This window comes from Oncorhynchus gorbuscha, linkage group LG23 (genome assembly GCF_021184085.1).
Source record: "Oncorhynchus gorbuscha isolate QuinsamMale2020 ecotype Even-year linkage group LG23, OgorEven_v1.0, whole genome shotgun sequence".
Classification (NCBI taxonomy): Eukaryota; Metazoa; Chordata; class Actinopteri; order Salmoniformes; family Salmonidae; genus Oncorhynchus; species Oncorhynchus gorbuscha.
The window spans coordinates 9665848-9686437 of NC_060195.1; the positions used below are offsets into that span (position 1 = coordinate 9665848).

Below are 20590 nucleotides of genomic sequence, written 5' to 3' on the forward strand. Positions count from 1 at the left end.
ATGTAGCAGAGTGATGCTGTTACCCTAGATTATGCAGATTACTTTTTATTTTTAAGGATTTGTGCAGAGGACATTCCTTTTGAAGGAGTTGTGCAGAGGACTTTTAGTATGAAGGAGTTGTGCAGAGGACATTCATTTGAAGGAGTTGTGCAGAGGACATTCCTTTTGAAGGAGTTGTGCAGAGGACTTTTAGTATGAAGGAGTTGTGCAGAGAACATTCATTTTGAAGGAGTTGTGCAGAGGACATTCCTTTTGAAGGAGTTGTGCAGAGGACTTTTAGTATGGAGGAGTTGTGCAGAGGACATTCATTTTGAAGGAGTTGTGCAGAGGACATTCCTTTTGAAGGAGTTGTACAGAGGACTTTTAGTATGAAGGAGTTGTGCAGAGGACATTCATTTTGAAGGAGTTGTGCAGAGGACTTTTAGTATGAAGGAGTTGTGCAGAGGACATTCATTTTGAAGGAGTTGTGCAGAGGACTGGGTCACTTGTTCACCTCAAGAGGTGATTCATTTATTTTGTATTATTTACATTATATGTGTACTATTTTATCTGCTGTCATTTCATTGGATGTAAAAGCACTACTGTGTATTAGCTCATGTTTAAAAGTGTTTAATGTCAGGTTTGATAGGGCTTCCTTGGTTGGTTTGGTCCATTTATAATGTCAGGTTTGATAGGGCTTCCTTGGTTGGTTTGGTCCATTTATAATGTCAGGTTTGATAGGGCTTCCTTGGTTGGTTTGGTCCATTTATAATGTCAGGTTTGATAGGGCTTCCTTGGTTGGTTTGGTCCATTTATAATGTCAGGTTTGATAGGGCTTCCTAGGTTGGTTTGGTCCATTCATAATGTCAGGTTTGATAGGGCTTCCTTTGTTGGTTTGGTCCATTTATAATGTCAGGTTTGATAGGGCTTCCTAGGTTGGTTTGGTCCATTCATAATGTCAGGTTTGATAGGGCTTCCTTGGTTGGTTTGGTCCATTTATAATGTCAGGTTTGATAGGGCTTCCTTGGTTGGTTTGGTCCATTTATAATGTCAGGTTTGATAGGGCTTCCTTGGTTGGTTTGGTCCATTTATAATGTCAGGTTTGATAGGGCTTCCTTGGTTGGTTTGGTCCATTTATAATGTCAGGTTTGATAGGGCTTCCTAGGTTGGTTTGGTCCATTCATAATGTCAGGTTTGATAGGGCTTCCTTGGTTGGTTTGTTCCATTTATAATGTCAGGTTTGATAGGGCTTCCTTTGTTGGTTTGGTCCACTTATAATGTCAGGTTTGATAGTGCTTCCTTGGTTGGTTTGGTCCACTTATAATGTCAAGTTTGATAGTGCTTCCTTTGTTGGTTTGGTCCATTTATAATGTCAGGTTTGATAGAGCTTCCTTGGTTGGTTTGGTCCACTTATAATGTCAGGTTTGATAGTGCATCCGTGGTTGGTTTGGTCCATTTATAATGTCAGGTTTGATAGGGCTTCCTTGGTTGGTTTGGTCCATTTATAATGTCAGGTTTGATAGGGCTTCCTTGGTTGGTTTGGTCCATTCATAATGTCAGGTTTGATAGGGCTTCCTTGGTTGGTTTGGTCCACTTATAATGTCAGGATTGATAGGGCTTCCTTGGTTGGTTTGGTCCATTTATAATGTCAGGTTTGATAGGGCTTCCTTGGTTGGTTTGGTCCATTCATAATGTCAGGTTTGATAGGGCTTCCTTGGTTGGTTTGGTCCATTTATAATGTCAGGTTTTATAGGGCTTCCTTGGATGGTTTGGTCCATTCATAATGTCAGGTTTGATAGGGCTTCCTTGGTTGGTTTGGTCCACTTATAATGTCAGGTTTGATAGGGCTTCCTTGGTTGGTTTGGTCCATTCATAATGTCAGGTTTGATAGGGCTTCCTCGGTTGGTTTGGTCCACTTATAATGTCAGGTTTGATAGGGCTTCCTTGGTTGGTTTGGTCCATTCATAATGTCAGGTTTGATAGGGCTTCCTTGGTTGGTTTGGTCCATTTATAATGTCAGGTTTGATAGGGCTTCCTTGGTTGGTTTGGTCCATTCATAATGTCAGGTTTGATAGGGCTTCCTTTGTTGGTGTGGTCCATTTATAATGTCAGGTTTGATAGGGCTTCCTTGGATGGTTTGGTCCATTCATAATGTCAGGTTTGATAGGGCTTCCTTGGTTGGTTTGGTCCATTTATAATGTCAGGTTGGATTGGGCTTCCTTGGTTGGTTTGGTCCACTTATAATGTCAGTGTAACGGCGTTCGTCTGTTGAAGAAAGAGAGTCGGACCGAAATGCAGCGTGTAGGTTACTCATGACTTTAATGAAAGATATGACGGTACATGAAATAACTGAAATACGAAAACAACAAACAAAACGTGAAACTAATTACAGCCTATCTGGTGACTACAACACAGAGATAAGAACAAACACCCACAAAATACAAAGCGAACTCAGGCTACCTAAATACGGTTCCCAATCCGAGACAACGAGAATCACCTGACTCCAATTGAGAACCGCCTCAGGCAGCCAAGCCTAACTAGACACACCCCTAATCATACACAATCCCAATGCTAATAAAACCCCAATACGAAACACAACATATAAACCCATGTCACACCCTGGCCTACCCAAACATATAACAAAAACACAAAATACAATGACCAAGGCGTGACAGTCAGGTTTGATAGTGCATCCTTGGTTGGTTTGGTCCATTCATAATGTCAGGTTTGATAGGGCTTCCTCGGTTGGTTTGGTCCACTTATAATGTCAGGTTTGATAGGGCTTCCTTGGTTGGTTTGGTCCATTCATAATGACAGGTTTGATAGGGCTTCCTTGGTTGGTTTGGTCCATTCATAATGTCAGGTTTGATAGTGCTTCCTTGATTGGTTTGGTCCATTCATAATGTCAGGTTTGATAGTGCATCCGTGGTTGGTTTGGTCCACTTGTAATGTCAGGTTTGATAGGGCTTCCTTGGTTGGTTTGGTCCATTCATAATGTCAGGTTTGATAGGGCTTCCTTGGTTGGTTTGGTCCATTTGTTTGGTCCTGTTGCTTCTCCTTCTATCGTTCTCTCTCATCTGTCTATCCCTGGGAGAAGGTACAGTATGTTGTCCTCGGCTCCTCTATTTTTAAGTGTCAAATATGTAAATGCTCTTTAAGAGGGAGAAATGTTTAGTCATTTGTATGAATATATTTAGCTGTAATTATCATTGTATATTATTATTTCTAACGCACGAGCAAGTTTAAAAAGTTTATTTAGCCTGCTAGCAGTGTTAGCCGTGCAGCCTGTTGAGTACCATGGTGTATTGTTGCCATAGACTTAGTGGTTGCTATTCCCAGATGGGTGCATCAGACCTGACACTGCAACCTGGTTTTGTCAACTCTCTGCAGGCATGTTTTAATATAATTTATAATAAGAATGGCCAATAATAACTTTTATTTTATACTATAGCATATGTACAGTTGAAGTCGGAAGTTTACATACACCTTAGCCAAATACATTTAAACTCAGTTTTTCACAATTCCTGACATTTAATCCTAGTAAAAATTCCCTGTCTTAGGTCAGTTAGGGTCACCATTTTATTTTCAGAATGTGAAATGTCAGAATAATAGTAGAGAGAATTATTTATTTCAGCTTTAAGTTACTTCATCACATTTGCAGTGGGTCAGAAGTTTACATACACTCAATTAGTATTTGGTAGCATTGCCTTTAAATTGTTTAACTTGTGTCAAACATTTCAGGTAGCCTTCCACAAGCTTCCCACAATAAGTTGGGTGAATTTTGACCCATTCCTCCTAACAGAGCTGGTGTAACTGAGTCAGGTTTGTAGGCCTCCTTGCTCGCACGCAAATTTCCTTTCTGCAACACAAATGTTCTATAGGATTGAGGTCAGGGCTTTGTGATAGCCACTCCAATACCTTGACTTTGTTGTCCTTAAGCCATTTTGCCACAACTTTGGAAGTATGCTTGGGGCCAAAGTCCATTTGGAAGACCCATTTGCGACCAAGCTTTCAACTTCCTGACAGATGTCTTGAGATGTTACTTCAATATATCCACATAATTTTCCTCCTTCATGATGCCATCTATTTTGCGAAGTGCACCAGTCCCTCCTGCAGCAAAGTCACCACAACATGATGCTGCCACCCCCGTGCTTCACGGGTGGGATGGTGTTCCTCGGCTTGCAAGTATCCCCCTTCCTCCTCCAAACAAAACAATGGTCAATATGGCCAAACAGTTCTATTTTTGTTTCAACAGACCAGAGGACATTTCTAAAAAAAGTCCAAACTTTTGTCCCCATATGCAGTTGCAAACCTTAGTCGGGCTTTTTATGGCGGTTTTGGAGCAGTGGCTTCTTCCTTGCTGAGCGGCCTTTGAGGTTATGTCGATATAAGACTAGTTTTACTGTGGATATAGACTCTTTTGTACCTGTTTCCTCCAGCATCTTCATAAGTTCCTTTGCTGTTGTTCTGGGATTGATTTACACTTTTCGCAGCAAAGTACATTCATCGCTAGGAGACAGAACGCATCTCCTTCCTGAGCGGTATGACGGCTGCGTGGTTTATACTTGCGTACTATTGTTTGTACAGATCAGCGTGGTACCTTCAGGCGTTTGGAATTTGCTCCCAAGGATGAATCAGACTTGTGGAGGTCTACAAGTCTTTTTTCTGAGGTCTTGGCTGATTTCCCATGATGTCAAGCAAGGAGGCACTGAGTTTGAAGGTACGCCTTGAAATACATCCACAGGTACACCTCCAATTGACTCAAATTATGTCAATTATCCTATCAGAAGCTCCTAAAGCCATGACATGGAATTTTTTCTGGAATTTTTCTGGAATTTTCCAAGCTGTTTAAAGGCACAGTCAACTTAGTGTATGTAAAAATCTGACCCACTGGAGTTGTGATACAGTGAAATATAAGTGAAATAATCTGTCTGTAAACAATTATTTACTTGTGTAAAAAATTACTTGTGTCATGCACAAAGTAGATGTTCTAACCGATTTGCCAAAACTATAGTTTGTTACCAAGAAATTTGTGGAGTGGTTGAAAAACGAGTATTAATGACTCCAACCTAAGTGTGTGTAAACTTCAAACTTCAACTGTATTGTGGTGTGCTAGGTGCACGGCATTTGTGCACCACAATACATTTTTGTGAGTGCTCTCTCATCTGTCTATCCTTGGGAGAAGGTGTGTCAGAGCAGGTGCAAGAGCTGCAACCGGTTGTCTGCAGGCAGCAAATAAATCCCCACAAATTGCTCCAGTTCTCAGTGATGTTATTTCGGACACATTGTCAGTCAAGCTACACTAATGTGATTATTCACACTTCCACCACATCCAGAATGACCATAAGGACTACGACGGTGTGTTTTGTGGGGTCCTTTCATTTTGAGGTCCACTTAGCTAGTTACCTGGTGAAGTCTGGCCATGTCCGAATACCCGTACTAGCCTAGTACATACTTAAACGGCATACTATATACACTCATCATTGCATACTATTTAGCACGTACCGTTTAGTAACAAGTATGCAGTATGCCACCTCCGCAACACAGTAGAGGCTCCTGATTGGCTGAGTAGGTAGGGGTGGGGCCGAGTGCCGGTGGATTTTTCAGAGTCACGTAAATTTCTCTAAACTCTGAATATAATATGAATGGAGTTATAGGCCTACTCAAACTCCGGCTTAGTGACTTGACTAGTTAAATAAAAGCTGGTTATAGACAAGCATTTCGCTACACTCGCATTAACATCTGCTAACCATGTGTATGTGACAAATAAAATTAGATTTGATTTGATATGATTTGACTATCGCATTCAACCTATACCGTAGCCCATATAGCCCATCCATCCTATTTAAAAAGGACTGAAGACTGAAAATGATCATTTGGTTCTTTCAACGTATTTATTAGTGAAACCAAAGCGTTGTAACATATATAAATGAAATCAAATAGCCTAGTACACACACCAAAACATAAAAAATGTTCAAATCAAAAGGCTATTGCACAGAAGAGTCTGGACAGTCGGGTACATCGCAAATTTAGAAACGCTGGACAACAAACTAAAGGACTGATAATTGGGAACGAGATCAGAGTGACTTGGCTTGATCCATAAATAAAATAATTAAATAGGTAGCCACGCCTACAGAAATAAATCAATCCATATGTTCCAATCAAAAGGCCTGTTTAACATGACATCAATAACACAGCCAAATTCCGAGTCCCCTGGTGCCGACACATTCAGAAATCATAAGATGGTTTAGTATTTAGTTTAAAAGTTTAAAAGGCCAAGAGAACAGGCCACACTTTTCAATGAGAACAGAAATTCCCCCAAAATACTTGTTTTCAAAGATCCTACAGTCGTGGCCAAAAGTTTTGAGAATGACACAAATATTAATTTTCACAAAGTCTGCTGCCTCAGTTTGTATGATGGCAATTTGCATATACTCCAGAATGTTAGGAAGAGTGATCAGATGAATTGCAATTAATTGCAAAGTCTCTCTTTGCCATGCAAATGAACTGAATCCCCCAAAAACATTTACACTGCATTTCAGCCCTGCCACAAAAGGACCAGCTGACATCATGTCAGTGATTCTCTCATTAACACAGGTGGGAGTGTTGACTTAGACAAGGCTGGAGATCACTCTGTCATGCTGGTTGAGTTCGACTAACAGACTGGAAGCTTCATAAGGAGGGTGGTGCTTGTAATCATTGTTATTCCTCTGTCAACCATGGTTACCTGCACGGAAACACGTGCTGTCATCATTGCTTTGCACAAAAATGACTTCACAGGCAAGGATATTGCTGGCAGTAAGATTGCACCTAAATCAATCATTTATCGGATCATCAAGAACTTCAAGGAGAGCGGTTCAATTGTTGTGAAGAAGCCTTCAAGGTGCCCAAGAAAGTCCAGCATGCGCCAGGACCGTCTCGGGATCGGGGCACCACCAGTACAGAGTTTGCTCTGGAATGGCAGCAGGCAGGTGTGAGTGCATCTGCACGCACAGTGAGGCGAAGTGAGGCGAAGACTTTTGGAGGATGGCCTGGTGTCAAGAAGGGCAGCAAAGAAGCCCATTCTCTTCAGGAAAAACATCAGGGACAGACAAATATTCTGCAAAAGGTACAGGGATTGGACTGCTGAGGACTGGGATAACGTAATTTTCTCTGATGAATCCCCTTTCCGATTGTTTGGGGCATTCGAAAAAAAGGTGAGCGCTACCATCAGTCCTGTGTCATGCCAACAGTAAAGCATCCTGAGACCATTCATGTGTGGGGTTGCTTCTATGCCAAGGCAATGGGCTCACTCACAATTGTGCCTAAGAACACAGCCATGAATAAAGAATGATACCAACACATCCTCCGAGAGCAACTTCTCCCAACCATCCTGGAACAGTTTGGTGATGAACAATACCTTTTCCAGCATGATGGAGCACCTTGCCATAAGGCAAACGTGATAACTAAGTGGCTCGGGGAACAAAACATCAATATTTTGGGTCCATGGCCAGGAAACTCCCCAGACCTTAATCCCATTGAGAACTTGTGATCAATCCTCAAGAGGCGGGTGGACAAACAAAACCCCACAAATTCTGACAAACTCCAAGCATTGATTATGCAAGATTTGGCTGCCATCAGCACAGAAGTTAATTGACAGCATGCCAGGGCAGATTGCAGAGGTCTTGAAAAAGAAGGGTCAACACTGCAAATATTGACTCTTTGCATCAACTTCATGTAATTGTCAATAAAAGCCTTTGACACTTATGAAATGCTTGTAATTATACTTCAGTATTCCATAGTAACATCTAACAAAAATATCAAAAGACACTGAAGCAGCAAACTTTGTGAAAATGTATATTTGTGTCATTCTCAAAACTTTTGGCCACGACTTTACAATGTGATACTCGTGATCATTTTAATGAGAAATGACTTGGCCTACTGTATATTTGAATACCATCGCAAAAGCTTCACTCGTCGGCATCTTCCCAATTAAGTAGCACAGCTTTGTTGTTTGGCTACTTGAAGAGAAGGCCAATCACTCACATCCTCCCTCTTCCAAAGCATTGTGGGAAAAGTGTGCATCTAATTGTGTATTACATCCTGTCACTTAAACCATACAATTGATTTTTACATGGACATTTAAAAAAATATATATATATTTTCACATTTTTATTTTTTTATTTTTTTATTTCACCTTTATTTAACCAGGTAGGCTAGTTGAGAACAGGTTCTCATTTGCAACTGCGACCTGGCCAAGATAAAGCATAGCAGTGTGAACAGACAACACAGAGTTACACATGGAGAGTAAACAATTAACAAATCAATAACACAGTAGAGAAAAAAAGGGGGAGTCTATATACAATGTGTGCAAAAGGCATGAGGAGGTAGGCGAATAATTACAATATTGCAGATTAACACTGGAGTGATAAATGATCAGATGATCATGTACAGGTAGAGATATTGGTGTGCAAAAGAGCAGAAAAGTAAATAAATAAAAACTGTGGGGATGAGGTAGGTGAAAATGGGTGGGCTATTTACCAATAGATTATGTACAGCTGCAGCGATCGGTTAGCTTCTCAGATAGCTGATGTTTGAAGTTGGTGAGGGAGATAAAAGTCTCCAACTTCAGCGATTTTTGCAATTCGTTCCAGTCACAGGCAGCAGAGTACTGGAACGAAAGGCGGCCGAATGAGGTGTTGGCTTTAGGGATGATCAATGAGATACACCTGCTGGAGCGCGTGCTACGGATGGGTGTTGCCATCATGACCAGTGAGCTGAGATAAGGCGGAGCTTTGCCTAGCATGGCCTTGTAGATGACCTGGAGCCAGTGGGTCTGGCGACGAATATGTAGCGAGGGCCAGCCGACTAGAGCATACAGGTCGCAGGGGTGGGTGGTATAAGGTGCTTTAGTGACAAAACGGATGGCACTGTGATAAACTGCATCCAGTTTGCTGAGAAGGGTGTTGGAAGCAAATTTGTAGATGACATCGCCGAAGTCGAGGATCGGTAGGATAGTCAGTTTTACTAGGGTAAGCTTGGCAGCGTGAGTGAAGGAGGCTTTGTTGCGGAATAGAAAGCCGACTCTTGATTTGATTTTCGATTGGAGATGTTTGATATGGGTCTGGAAGGAGAGTTTGCAGTCTAGCCAGACACCTAGGTACTTATAGGTGTCCACATATTCAAGGTCGGAACCATCCAGTGTGGTGATGCTAGTTGGGCAAGCGGGTGCAGGCAGCGATCGGTTGAAAAGCATGCATTTGGTTTTACTAGCGTTTAAGAGCAGTTGGAGGCCACGGAAGGAGTGTTGTATGGCATTGAAGCTTGATTGGAGGTTAGATAGCACAGTGTCCAATGACGGGCCGAAAGTGTACAGAATGGTGTCGTCTGCGTAGGGGTGGATCAGGGAATCGCCCGCAGCAAGAGCAACATCATTGATATACACAGAGAAAAGAGTCGGCCCGAGAATTGAACCCTGTGGCACCCCCATAGAGACTGCCAGAGGACCGGACAACATGCCCTCTGATTTGACACACTGAACTCTGTCTGCAAAGTAATTGGTGAACCAGGCAAGGCAGTCATCCGAAAAACCGAGGCTACTGAGTCTGCCGATAAGAATATGGTGATTGACAGAGTCGAAAGCCTTGGCAAGGTCGATGAAGACGGCTGCACAGTACTGTCTTTTATCGATGGCGGTTATGATGTTGTTTAGTACCTTGAGTGTGGCTGAGGTGCACCCGTGACCGGCTCGGAAACCAGATTGCATAGTGGAGAAGGTACGGTGGGATTCGAGATGGTCAGTGATCTGTTTGTTGACTTGGCTTTCGAAGAACTTAGATAGGCAGGGCAGAATGGATATAGGTCTGTAACAGTTTGGGTCCAGGGTGTCTCCCCATTTGAAGAGGGGGATGACTGCGGCAGCTTTCCAATCCTTGGGGATCTCAGACGATATGAAAGAGAGGTTGAACAGGCTGGTAATAGGGGTTGCGACAATGGCGGCGGATAGTTTCAGAAATAGAGGGTCCAGATTGTCAAGCCCAGCTGATTTATACGGGCCCAGGTTTTGCAGCTCTTTCAGAACATCCTGTATCTGGATTTGGGTAAAGGAGAACCTGGAGAGGCTTGGGCGAGGAGCTGCGGGGGGGCCGGAGCTGTTGGCCGAGGTAGGAGTAGCCAGGCGGAAGGCATGGCCAGCCGTTGAGAAATGCTTGTTGAAGTTTTCGATAATCATGGATTTGTCGGTGGTGACCGTGTTCCCTAGCCTCAGTGCAGTGGGCAGCTGGGAGGTGGTGCTCTTGTTCTCCATGGACTTCACAGTGTCCCAGAACTTTTTGGAGTTGGAGCTACAGGATGCAAACTTCTGCCTGAAGAAGCTGGCCTTAGCTTTCCTGACTGACTGTGTGTATTGGTTCCTGACTTCCCTGAACAGTTGCATATCGCGGGGACTGTTCGATGCTAATGCAGTCCACCACAGGATGTTTTTGTGCTGGTCGAGGGCAGTCAGGTCTGGAGTGAACCAAGGGCTGTATCTGTTCTTAGTTCTGCATTTTTTGAACGGAGCATGCTTATCTAATATGGTGAGGAAGTTACTCTTAAAGAATGACCAGGCATCCTCAACTGACGGGATGAGGTCAATGTCCTTCCAGGATACCCGGGCCAGGTCGATTAGAAAGGCCTGTTCACAGAAGTGTTTTAGGGAGCGTTTGACAGTGATGGGGGGGGGGGGGTCGTTTGACTGCGGCACCGTAGCGGATACAGGCAATGAGGCAGTGGTCGCTGAGATCCTGGTTGAAGACAGCGGAGGTGTATTTGGAGGGCCAGTTGGTCAGGATGACGTCTATGAGGGTGCCCTTGCTTACAGAGTTAGGGTTGTACCTGGTGGGTTCCTTGATGATTTGTGTGAGATTGAGGGCATCTAGCTTAGATTGTAGGACTGCCGGGGTGTTAAGCATATCCCAGTTTAGGTCACCTAACAGAACAAACTCAGAAGCTAGATGGGGGGCAATCAATTCACAAATGGTGTCCAGGGCACAGCTGGGAGCTGAGGGGGGGTCGGTAGCAGGCGGCAACAGTGAGAACCTTATTTCTGGAGAGAGTAATTTTCAGAATTAGTAGTTCGAACTGTTTGGGTATGGACCTGGAAAGTATGACATTACTTTGCAGGCTATCTCTGCAGTAGACTGCGACTCCTCCCCCTTTGGCAGTTCTATCTTGACGGAAGATGTTATAGTTGGGTATGGAAATCTCTGAATTTTTGGTGGCCTTCCTGAGCCAGGATTCAGACACGGCAAGGACATCAGGGTTAGCAGAGTGTGCTAAAGCAGTGAGTAAAACAAACTTAGGGAGGAGGCTTCTAATGTTGGCATGCATGAAACCAAGGCTGTTTCGATCACAGAAGTCAACAAATGAGGGTGCCTGGGGACATGCAAGGCCTGGGTTTACCTCCACATCACCCGCGGAACAGAGAAGGAGTAGTATGAGGGTGCGGCTAAGGGCTATCAAAACTGGTCGCCTAGAGCGTTGGGGACAGAGAATAAGAGGAGCAGGTTTCTGGGCATGGTAGAATATATTCAGGGCATAAGGCACAGACAGGGGTATGGTGGGGTGCGGGTACGGCGGAGGTAAGCCCAGGCACTGGGTGATGATGAGAGAGGTTTTATCTCTGGACATGCTGGTTGTAATGGGTGAGGTCACCGCATATGTGGGAGGTGGGACAAAGGAGGTATCAGGGGTATGAGGAACAGGACTAGGGGCTCCATTGTGAACTAAAACAATGATAACTAACCTGAGCAACAGTATTCAAGGCATATTGACATTTGAGAGAGATATACAGCGAGGCATACAGTAAACACAGGTGTTGAATTGGGAAAGCTAGCTAAAACAGTGGGTGAGCAACAGCTAATCAGCTAGCATAACAACAGCAGGTAAAATGGCATTGACTAGGCAACGGGGCCGACAGATAAAAACAAACAAGCAGAATGGAGTACCGTGATTAATGGACAGTCCAGCGTGCATCAGCTATGTAGCCAAGTGATCAGAGTCCAGGGGCAGCGGTGGATGGGGCAGGGGGGCTGGGCTGGCGAGTGTTATCCAGTTTAAGAAAACTAACAATGACTAAATAACTTGTAGCTAGCTAGCTGGTTAGCTTCTGGAGGTTCTTGAGTGTGTTCTACAAATAAAGATAATAGCGATTCCGTATCACATTGGGTGAGGCAGGTTTCCGGAAGGTAAAAACAAAATAAATAAAAAAATCGGGAAGAGATAGAGAGAATGCATTTTTTCCCCCCACAATTCATTGATTTCAATAGCTCACCCCCATGTCTAGTTGATCAGCTGTTGTCAAAGCCAAAGTGAGTATGACATCCCGGCATTAAAAGTATTCTCGATTTTCAAAATGTCGCATTCTATTAAACTTGATGTTTTCGCATACTCAAAAGGCCTACTATTTAGGATGCAAGTAAAGAGCCCCACAGTGGAGGTGTCATAACACCCATAAAACCTAGCGGTCAAACAGGGAAATAGTTCCAATTGTTTTTCCATCCTTCATTTCTTCCAATAGGGGATTTCAGAAACACTTAAAATAAGGGCTGTGTTTCGTGTTGGCTTACCCTGGCATGATATTATATATTGATAAGTTTTTCTAAAATCCCCTATAGGAAAAAAGTATGGTGGAAAAACGATTGCAACCATTTCCTTGTTTGATCTCAAGGTTTTATGGGTATTATGACTCAAACTGTGGTATTCTATGGGTATTGGGACACAGCCAGTGTCTCTTTGCTGTTGAGGTGCTTCCATTGTCAGGCCCAAGGCCATGTCTCTTCCTCTGTGCTGTGGTTGGCGCACTAATGATCAGGATGATATTGTTCCAGCTACTTCTCTTTACATTGTACAGTATTAAAATGCTACTTTCGTCACAAGGTGGAAAGGTGGCCAGTTCTAGGTGTGGTATTGAGCAGGAAGCAGGAAGCAGCGCTGACAGGTTCTAGGTGTGGTATTTAGAGGAAGCAGGAAGCAGGAAGCAGCGCTGACAGGTTCTTCTAGGTGTGGTATTGAGCAGGAAGCAGATGTGTCCGGTTCTAGGTGTGGTATTGAGCAGGAAGCAGATGTGTCCGGTTCTAGGTGTGGTATTGAGCAGGAAGCAGATGTGTCCGGTTCTAGGTGTGGTATTGAGCAGGAAGCAGGAAGCAGAGGTGACAGGTTCTAGGTGTGATATTGAGCAGGAAGCAGGAAGCAGAGGTGACAGGTTCTAGGTGTGATATTGAGCAGGCAGCAGAGGTGACAGGTTCTAGGTGTGGTATTGAGCAGGAAGCAGAGGTGGCAGGTTCTTGGTGTGGTATTGAGCAGGTGTGATATTGAGCAGGAAGCAGGAAGCAGAGGTGACAGGTTCTAGGTGTGATATTGAGCAGGCAGCAGAGGTGACAGGTTCTTGGTGTGGTATTGAGCAGGAAGCAGAGGTGGCAGGTTCTTAGGTGTGGTATTGAGCAGTAGGAAGCAGAGGTGACAGGTTATAGGTGTGGTATTGAGCAGTGTGAAGCTGAGGTGACAGGTTATAGGTGTGGTATTGAGCAGTGTGAAGCTGAGGTGACAGGTTCTTGGTGTGGTATTGAGCAGGAAGCAGGTGACAGGTTATAGGGGTGGTATTGAGCAGTGTGAAGCTGAGGTGACAGGTTCTAGGTGTGGTATTGAGCAGTAGGAAGCTGAGGTGACAGGTTCTAGGTGTGGTATTGAGCAGTGTGAAGCTGAGGTGACAGGTTCTAGGTGTGGTATTGAGCAGTGTGAAGCTGAGGTGACAGGTTCTAGGTGTGGTATTGAGCAGCAGGCAGCAGAGAAACACAAACCATACAAAGAAACAAAACAGGGACACAGGAAGCAATGCAGCCCAAGAGGCATTTTTTTTTCAGTTTCTGAAGAGCTCACTTCAGCTCAAACAAATACAATAGCCATTTGTTTTTACCAAAATAAGTCATCACCTGCTCTGTCAAAAACATGTGCTGCACCACATGCCTCCAGGCTTCATTCACTTCCTGTGGGTGGCCCCCAAGAAACACAAAAAGAGGGTTTAAATACATGCAGCTCAAGTCACATGACCAGGCATGCAAATCTGTCACAGCTATGCAGTGGCGAACCGGCATTCAGGGTGGGTGGGGAAGAGCCCCACCTGTTTGAGCCGCCCCACCTGTGTAGCTAATATATATACACTGCTCAAAAAAATAAAGGGAACACTAAAATAACACATCCTAGATCTGAATGAATGTTTGATTTCACAGAAGTGTGATTGACTTGGAGTTACATTGTGTTGTTGAAGTGTTCCCTTTATTTTTTTGAGCAGTGTATATGTAATTATATATATACACAGTGCCAGTCAAAAGTTTGGACACACCTACTCATTCCAGGGTTTTTCTTTCTTTCTTTTTTTACTATTTTCTCCATTGTAGAATAATAGTGAAGAGATCAAAACTATGAAATAACACATATGGAATCATGCAGAAACCCCAAAAGTGTTAATCAAATCAAAATATATTTTATATTTGAGATTCCTTAAAGTAGTCACCCTTTGCCTTGGTGACAGATTTGCGCACTCTTGGCATTCTCTCAACCAGCTTCACGAGGAATGCTTTTCCAACAGCCTTGAAGGTATATTGTATCCAATGAAGTAATACTAAGTGTATGTTGTGTAGATGTGGGTGGTGTATGATGTAGAGAGAAATACGTTTTGAACGGTCATCCAACTCAGAATTGTAAGTTGAAAGCACCATACATCCAGAGAATGGCAGACTTTGATGACAAAGTTTGATGACAAACTGTGCCCAAGATGGACCGGCGCGCCAGCTTCCTGTTCAAGTGAGCATAACACAACAAGGTGAGTCCAAAAATGTATTCTATGCTGCTGCATAAATGATGTAATATGCCAGGGAGATATGTATACTGTAGCTAAGAAAGTAATAATAAGTGTCTGTTGTGTATTAAGCTGTTAGTAGCCCATGTGCATCAATCCTTTTCCCCATCAGTACTTAGCCTACTGTTCTGACTTGGTGGTGCACATGTAGCTTATAGCCTGTTTTAGAGAAATGTCATCATCGAATATTGTAAGAGCTTTCATTGTCTGTTTATGTGCCCCATTAATTTATTCTACGGTTCTGACTTGGTGTACAGGGAGAATACTAAGAACGGCCCATGTTCTGAGTTCTGTCGCTGTACATTTCAAAAGTTCTGAACAAATAGTTATATTGACTATGTCCGTCCAAGCTCGCTCATTAATGTCTTAATAGAAAATACGGATGGCCTCTTATCCACTCACTGTCTCCTCATGCCATAGTTTGTACATCTCAAATGTCAGTACAAACCACATTAGTTTAAGCAAGTCAGCCATATCAGGTATGTATTTTTAAAAGGCAGTAAATGAGGCTGAATGAACTGTTTCGCTGCCAGACAAGGCTCCGCTGATAGCCAGGTGTAGCAGTGGTAAGATGTTGGGACTCTGCTTTTGGGACAGCTTCACGTAGGCCCTAACAGTTTGTGGGCACCATTATAGTCCAATTAATGCATTGTTTGGTGTTGTGTAGTGGCTTTGCTGGCATGCATCGAAAAACATTTTGGTTGAGTTTGCCCCAACCAGATTTACATAATAAAATCGCCACTGAACCTGTGACACTTCAGTATTATAATTGTTTAAGATGTAGACGGAGGCTATTTACTTTCCAGATATAATTTGCATATTGGTCCCTGATTTATAATGTTTTGTATTATGCCATCACAAGGTGTAATCGTCAACTCAACAGCTGTTTCCCATGATGCACAGTGGCAGTCGTCCAAATCAATTATTCCACTTCCTCAATTCTGTATCACTCATCAGACGTGTGAAAAGGTATCAACCTCACTCTGCTGTCCTGTTACCTCCAGATGCATCACACACCACATGGACTGTGGGACACAGCCTGGATGAGTCACACAAATGGCACCCTTTTCCTTATTTAGTGCTTATACCGCCTGATAGGCCCTGGTCAAAAGTAGTGTACTATAAAGGGAAAAGGGTGCCATTTGGGATACACTCCTGTCTGTCTGGAAGGAAGTTGCATCCGCCTCCTGTTGTCTGTATGGGACCTGGGTGTTGTACTGTAACTCCCCCACAGCAGACAGTGTGGTTAAATACCTTATTACACCAATTTCCCCTCTGAAAATAACACATCTTCACAAACCTACAATCAAAAAGTTCATATTTATCTCCATTCCTACTTATTGGTATGTATAAACACCTCTTGAAAATAAAAGAGAGCCGCACACTCTTGGAGCTCAGATGCAAAAATGTAATACCAACGTTTCGACAGCCAAGCTGTCTTCATCAGGGTGGCTCGTTTATATAGTGTCAAAAGACACAGGTGTCTGTAATCATGGCCAGGAGTGGCCTAATATCATTGGTTAATAATCAAATATTAAAATGTCATACAAAGAACAGCATACAAACAAATGGATAGCATACGATCATAGATTAATTTGACTATACAAGTTTACACACAATTACAATGGCAAAGTCACAATAATCACAAGAATGGCTTCAGATCAAAGTCTACGTTGAGACCGAAGGGCGCAAGTGTCTTTAAATTAAAGATTAAAGATGTATAAACACGTCTACCTACCTAGCTGTACCTCTACTACCGAGCCATACCTCTACTACCTAGCTATACTACCTAGCTATACCTCTACTACCTACCTATACCTCTACTACCTAGCTATACCTCTACTACCTATACCTCTACTACCTAGCTATACCTCTACTACCGAGCCATACCTCTACTACCTAGCTATACTACCTAGCTATACCTCTACTACCTACCTATACCTCTACTACCTAGCTATACCTCTACTACCTAACTATACCTCTACTACCTAGCTATACCTCTACCTACCTAGCTATACCTCTACTACCGAGCCATACCTCTACTACCTAGCTATACTACCTAGCTATACCTCTACTACCTAACTATACCTCTACTACCTAGCTATACCTCTACTACCTAACTATACCTCTACTACCTAGCTATACCTCTACTACCTAGCTATACCTCTACTACCTAACTATACCTCTACTACCGAGCTATACCTCTACTACCTAACTATACCTCTACTACCAAACTATACCTCTACTACCTAACTATACCTCTACTACCTAGCTATACCTCTACTACCTAACTAAACCTCTACTACCTAACATTACCCCTACTACCTAGCTATACCTCTACTACCTAACTATACCTCTACTACCTAACTATACCTCTACTACCTAGCTATACCTCTACTACCTAACTATACCTCTGCTACCTAGCTATACCTCTACCTACCAAGCTATACCTCTACTACCTAGCTATACCTCTACTATCTAACTATACCTCTACTACCAAACTATACCTCTATCTAACTATACCTCTACTACCAAACTATACCTCTACTACCTAACTATACCTCTACTACCTAGCTATACCTCTACTACCTAAATATACCTCTACTACCTAACTATACCTCTACTACCTAGCTATACCTCTACTACCTAACTATACCTCTACTACCTAGCTATACCTCTACTACCTAACTATACCTCTACTGCAAAACTCTACTACCTAACTATACCTAACTATACCTAACTATGCCTCTACTACCTAACTATACTAAACTTTTTAACTATTTCTGAAACTTTCTTCTGATTGGCTTTAGAAATGAAACCAGTCTATTGTTTCTCCCACCGTCACACCTGGCGCTGCTCTGGAGGTGAGATTTTCGCCACCTCAGGTGTGGAGAAATTGTCGCTTCTCTTCTGTCACACCCCCCCCCCTTTCCAAAAAACACAAGTGTTCTGTATAACAAACGATGCAAAAAACTGTGAAGTACAACATGAAGAACTGAAGTTTGGTAGAAAAGAGAGAGTTATTTTAACGTTCATGGATGTGGGACTGTTTCCTAAAATGGACACCGTACATTTGAAATGTTGTATTTTAAGGAACAGGATACATTCTGTGCAGTCAGGCTTGTGTTTCTTTATTGTCATTCTCTACCTAGACAGGGGAAGAGCCGTGACAAGAAACCCTGTGGCCTCTCTGACACATCTATCTTGGGGAACCTGTCGTAGGGTGGGGAGGTCGACCGGGAGAACACCCTGGAGCAGACCGGGAGTCTCAGAGTCCGCCTCTCCCCGTTGGCCTCTCCTGAGTCCAACCTGTAGCGGAGATGCCTCAGTCTGGAAAGGAAGGAGGACCTGAAAGAGACCCTTCTCCCCCTCCCTTGGCATTGGGAATGTTGGAACGGGAACATTTGGAATTTACTGGAAGTCTGTGTCCCGATGGTGCTCCCTGCTGTAGATGTCTCCTCCAGAGGACCCTTACGGGAGCTGTGTCCTCGTCCTGGGTCCAGCAGACACTCCCTGGCCTCCTGGCCCTCCTCCAGGTCTCCAGTCTCACAGGTGAGGATGGATGCAGGGAAATCGGATACTGGTCTGATGTTATTGCTGCAATCTGGGTAGATGGAAGGGAAAGAGAGAAGGTGGGAAAGAGAGTTTTCCACTTGTCTGTTGTCTGGATGTGATTCTGGTGATCTCTCTGTTTTCTGTCCCCCATCAGAGCTCAATGCTTTAATGCAAAACACACTCCACTACTGTCCCTCCATGTCGCTATCAAATGATATGAAATTATACATTTACGGAAGCGATCAAGCAAATCTATTTTTACAAAAACATTTTTTTTCCCCTGACAAATAAGAGACAAAACCATAGAAAGACATCATACCAGCTGTAGTGATGCTGACGCAGTCTGGGCTGTCTGCTGGTACAGATGGTGGTGGAACTGAGTCCAGCACTTCACAATTCTCCTCTCCACAAGATGGATGGTTTGGCTCCCAATGCTTTACCACCGGCTGCACACACAATGGACACAGTACTCAACACACCAACCCCCAACACAATGGACACACTACTCAACACACCAACCCCCAACACAATGGACACACTACTCAACACACCAACCCCCAACACCATGGAGAGGGCCAGTCACTCACTACTCAACACACCAACTCCCAACACAATAGAGAGGGCCAGTCACTCACTACTCAACACACCAACCCCCAACACAATGGAGAGGGCCAGTCACTCACTACTCAACACACCAACCCCCAACACCATGGAGAGGGCCAGTCACTCACTACTCAACACACCAACCCCCAACACCATTATATTCTATTCTAGAACTGCCTTCGTGTTCCTGTGGTAAAGGACTGACCTGAACAGAAGGTGGTAAACAGTGTGTGTCACTCTCCCAGCTGATGTGGCTCTTGGTGCAGATGGAGGAGGAGGGTTGGAAGTGGGATTGGGAGTGAGGCTGGGTGAGGGAGTGGGAGGGAAGGTTGGAGGGCTGGGAGAGGCTTGTAGAGTGGGAGAGAATGGTGCAGGGTTTTGAGTGGGAGAGGGAGTAGGTCTGGGTGAAAGGTTGGGAATGGGTCTGGGTGACAGGTTGGGAGTGGGATGGAAGGCAGCTACTCTCTCTGTACAGCCTGAACGACACTTCCACATGTCCACGCTTCTTTAGCTTCTTCCTCGGCTCAGAATTGAGGACATACCACCTGAAGAAAAAAACAACAACACTTGTTTCTTGCTCTTCTTTTGTGAGTAGTTCACAGATCACAGCTTTAAATGTATGTTTTAAATGAGCTATAGAGATATAATCTCTACAGCATACAGTAGGCCACCAGATTGGGTACATCATATACATTACATCCTGTACATTGCATTTTATATATTACTGGTCCTCTGTCGTCAGTACGTAGAACATGGCACTTGCAACGCCAGGATAGTGGGTTCGATTCCCGGGTCCACCCATATGTTAAAAATGTATTCACGCATGACTGTTAATTGCTTTAGAGAAAGGTATATATTTACATTACATCAGTTGAAATCAGTTTTTCTTAACTCACTCTTTGTTTCCGTCCTTCTTCTTGACAACATCCTCCAGCCTGAAGCTCACAGTACCCAGGAACTTATCAGGCAGGGCCAGTAGGGAGCGGCGGTGGTGGATGGTCAGGGTCAGGGCTGTGGCGGTGGCATCCCAGGGGGCCGAGGAGGGCAGGGGGAAGGTGAGCTCACAGTTCCAGTGGGGGTCAGGGTATCGTGGATGACAGGGGTGGTGATTCTCCTCTGCCCCAGCTGGAGGAGAGCGTAAGGGTTGCTGCCCCCATGAAAGGTCTTAGCTCTGAGGCCAGTGGCCCTCAACACAGTCACAGCCAGGTGGGAGGGGGGACCTTCACTGTACACTGAAGTCACTGCCAGATTGGCCTGTGCTCTAGTCCCCTCACTCTCCACCACGGGACCTGATGACATCCTGCAGGGGATGAGGGTTAGAGTTAGGGTCAGGAACTCTACTGTATATACAGTATCTTATAACTCATCATTCCAAATTGTGAATCAATCTGTGTTATTATTATTCTGTCTAGTCTTAGTTCTGTTTTCATTCCTGTGTTTGGCTCCCCCAACAGCCGATGCTGAATGACTCCGGAACTATAATTATCAGGAGTTAGTGATGTCATAATGGATGTTCTTAAGAAGGAAGATTCTCCATGGTTCTACCTGAGGTTTAATATTCTGTGTTCATTGAGTAAT

The 20590-nt window shown here is 43.8% G+C and overlaps 1 protein-coding gene across 1 annotated transcript; it reads right to left on the bottom strand.

The window, feature by feature from the left end:
* Nucleotides 1-17968: 17968 nt before the first annotated feature.
* On the bottom strand, nucleotides 17969-20311 carry LOC124011596. The gene is made up of 5 exons (XM_046325049.1): nucleotides 20287-20311; nucleotides 19909-20137; nucleotides 19218-19557; nucleotides 18729-18855; nucleotides 17969-18458 (listed from the first exon to the last, which is right to left on the bottom strand). The coding sequence occupies exons 1-5, from the start codon at nucleotides 20309-20311 to the stop codon at nucleotides 17992-17994; spliced, it is 1188 nt and encodes a 395-aa protein (XP_046181005.1). The 3' UTR covers nucleotides 17969-17991.
* Between the last annotated feature and the right edge of the window lie 279 nt (nucleotides 20312-20590).

Coding starts and splice junctions, on each gene's coding strand:
- LOC124011596 (XM_046325049.1), bottom strand. CDS start 20,311: ATGTCATCAGGTCCCGTGGTGGAGA. Junction 19,558..19,908: donor AAGAAGGACGGAAACAAAGA/GTGAGTTAAGAA, acceptor TTTTTTCTTCAG/GTGGTATGTCCTCAATTCTG. Junction 18,856..19,217: donor GTTTACCACCTTCTGTTCAG/GTCAGTCCTTTA, acceptor TTGTGTGTGCAG/CCGGTGGTAAAGCATTGGGA.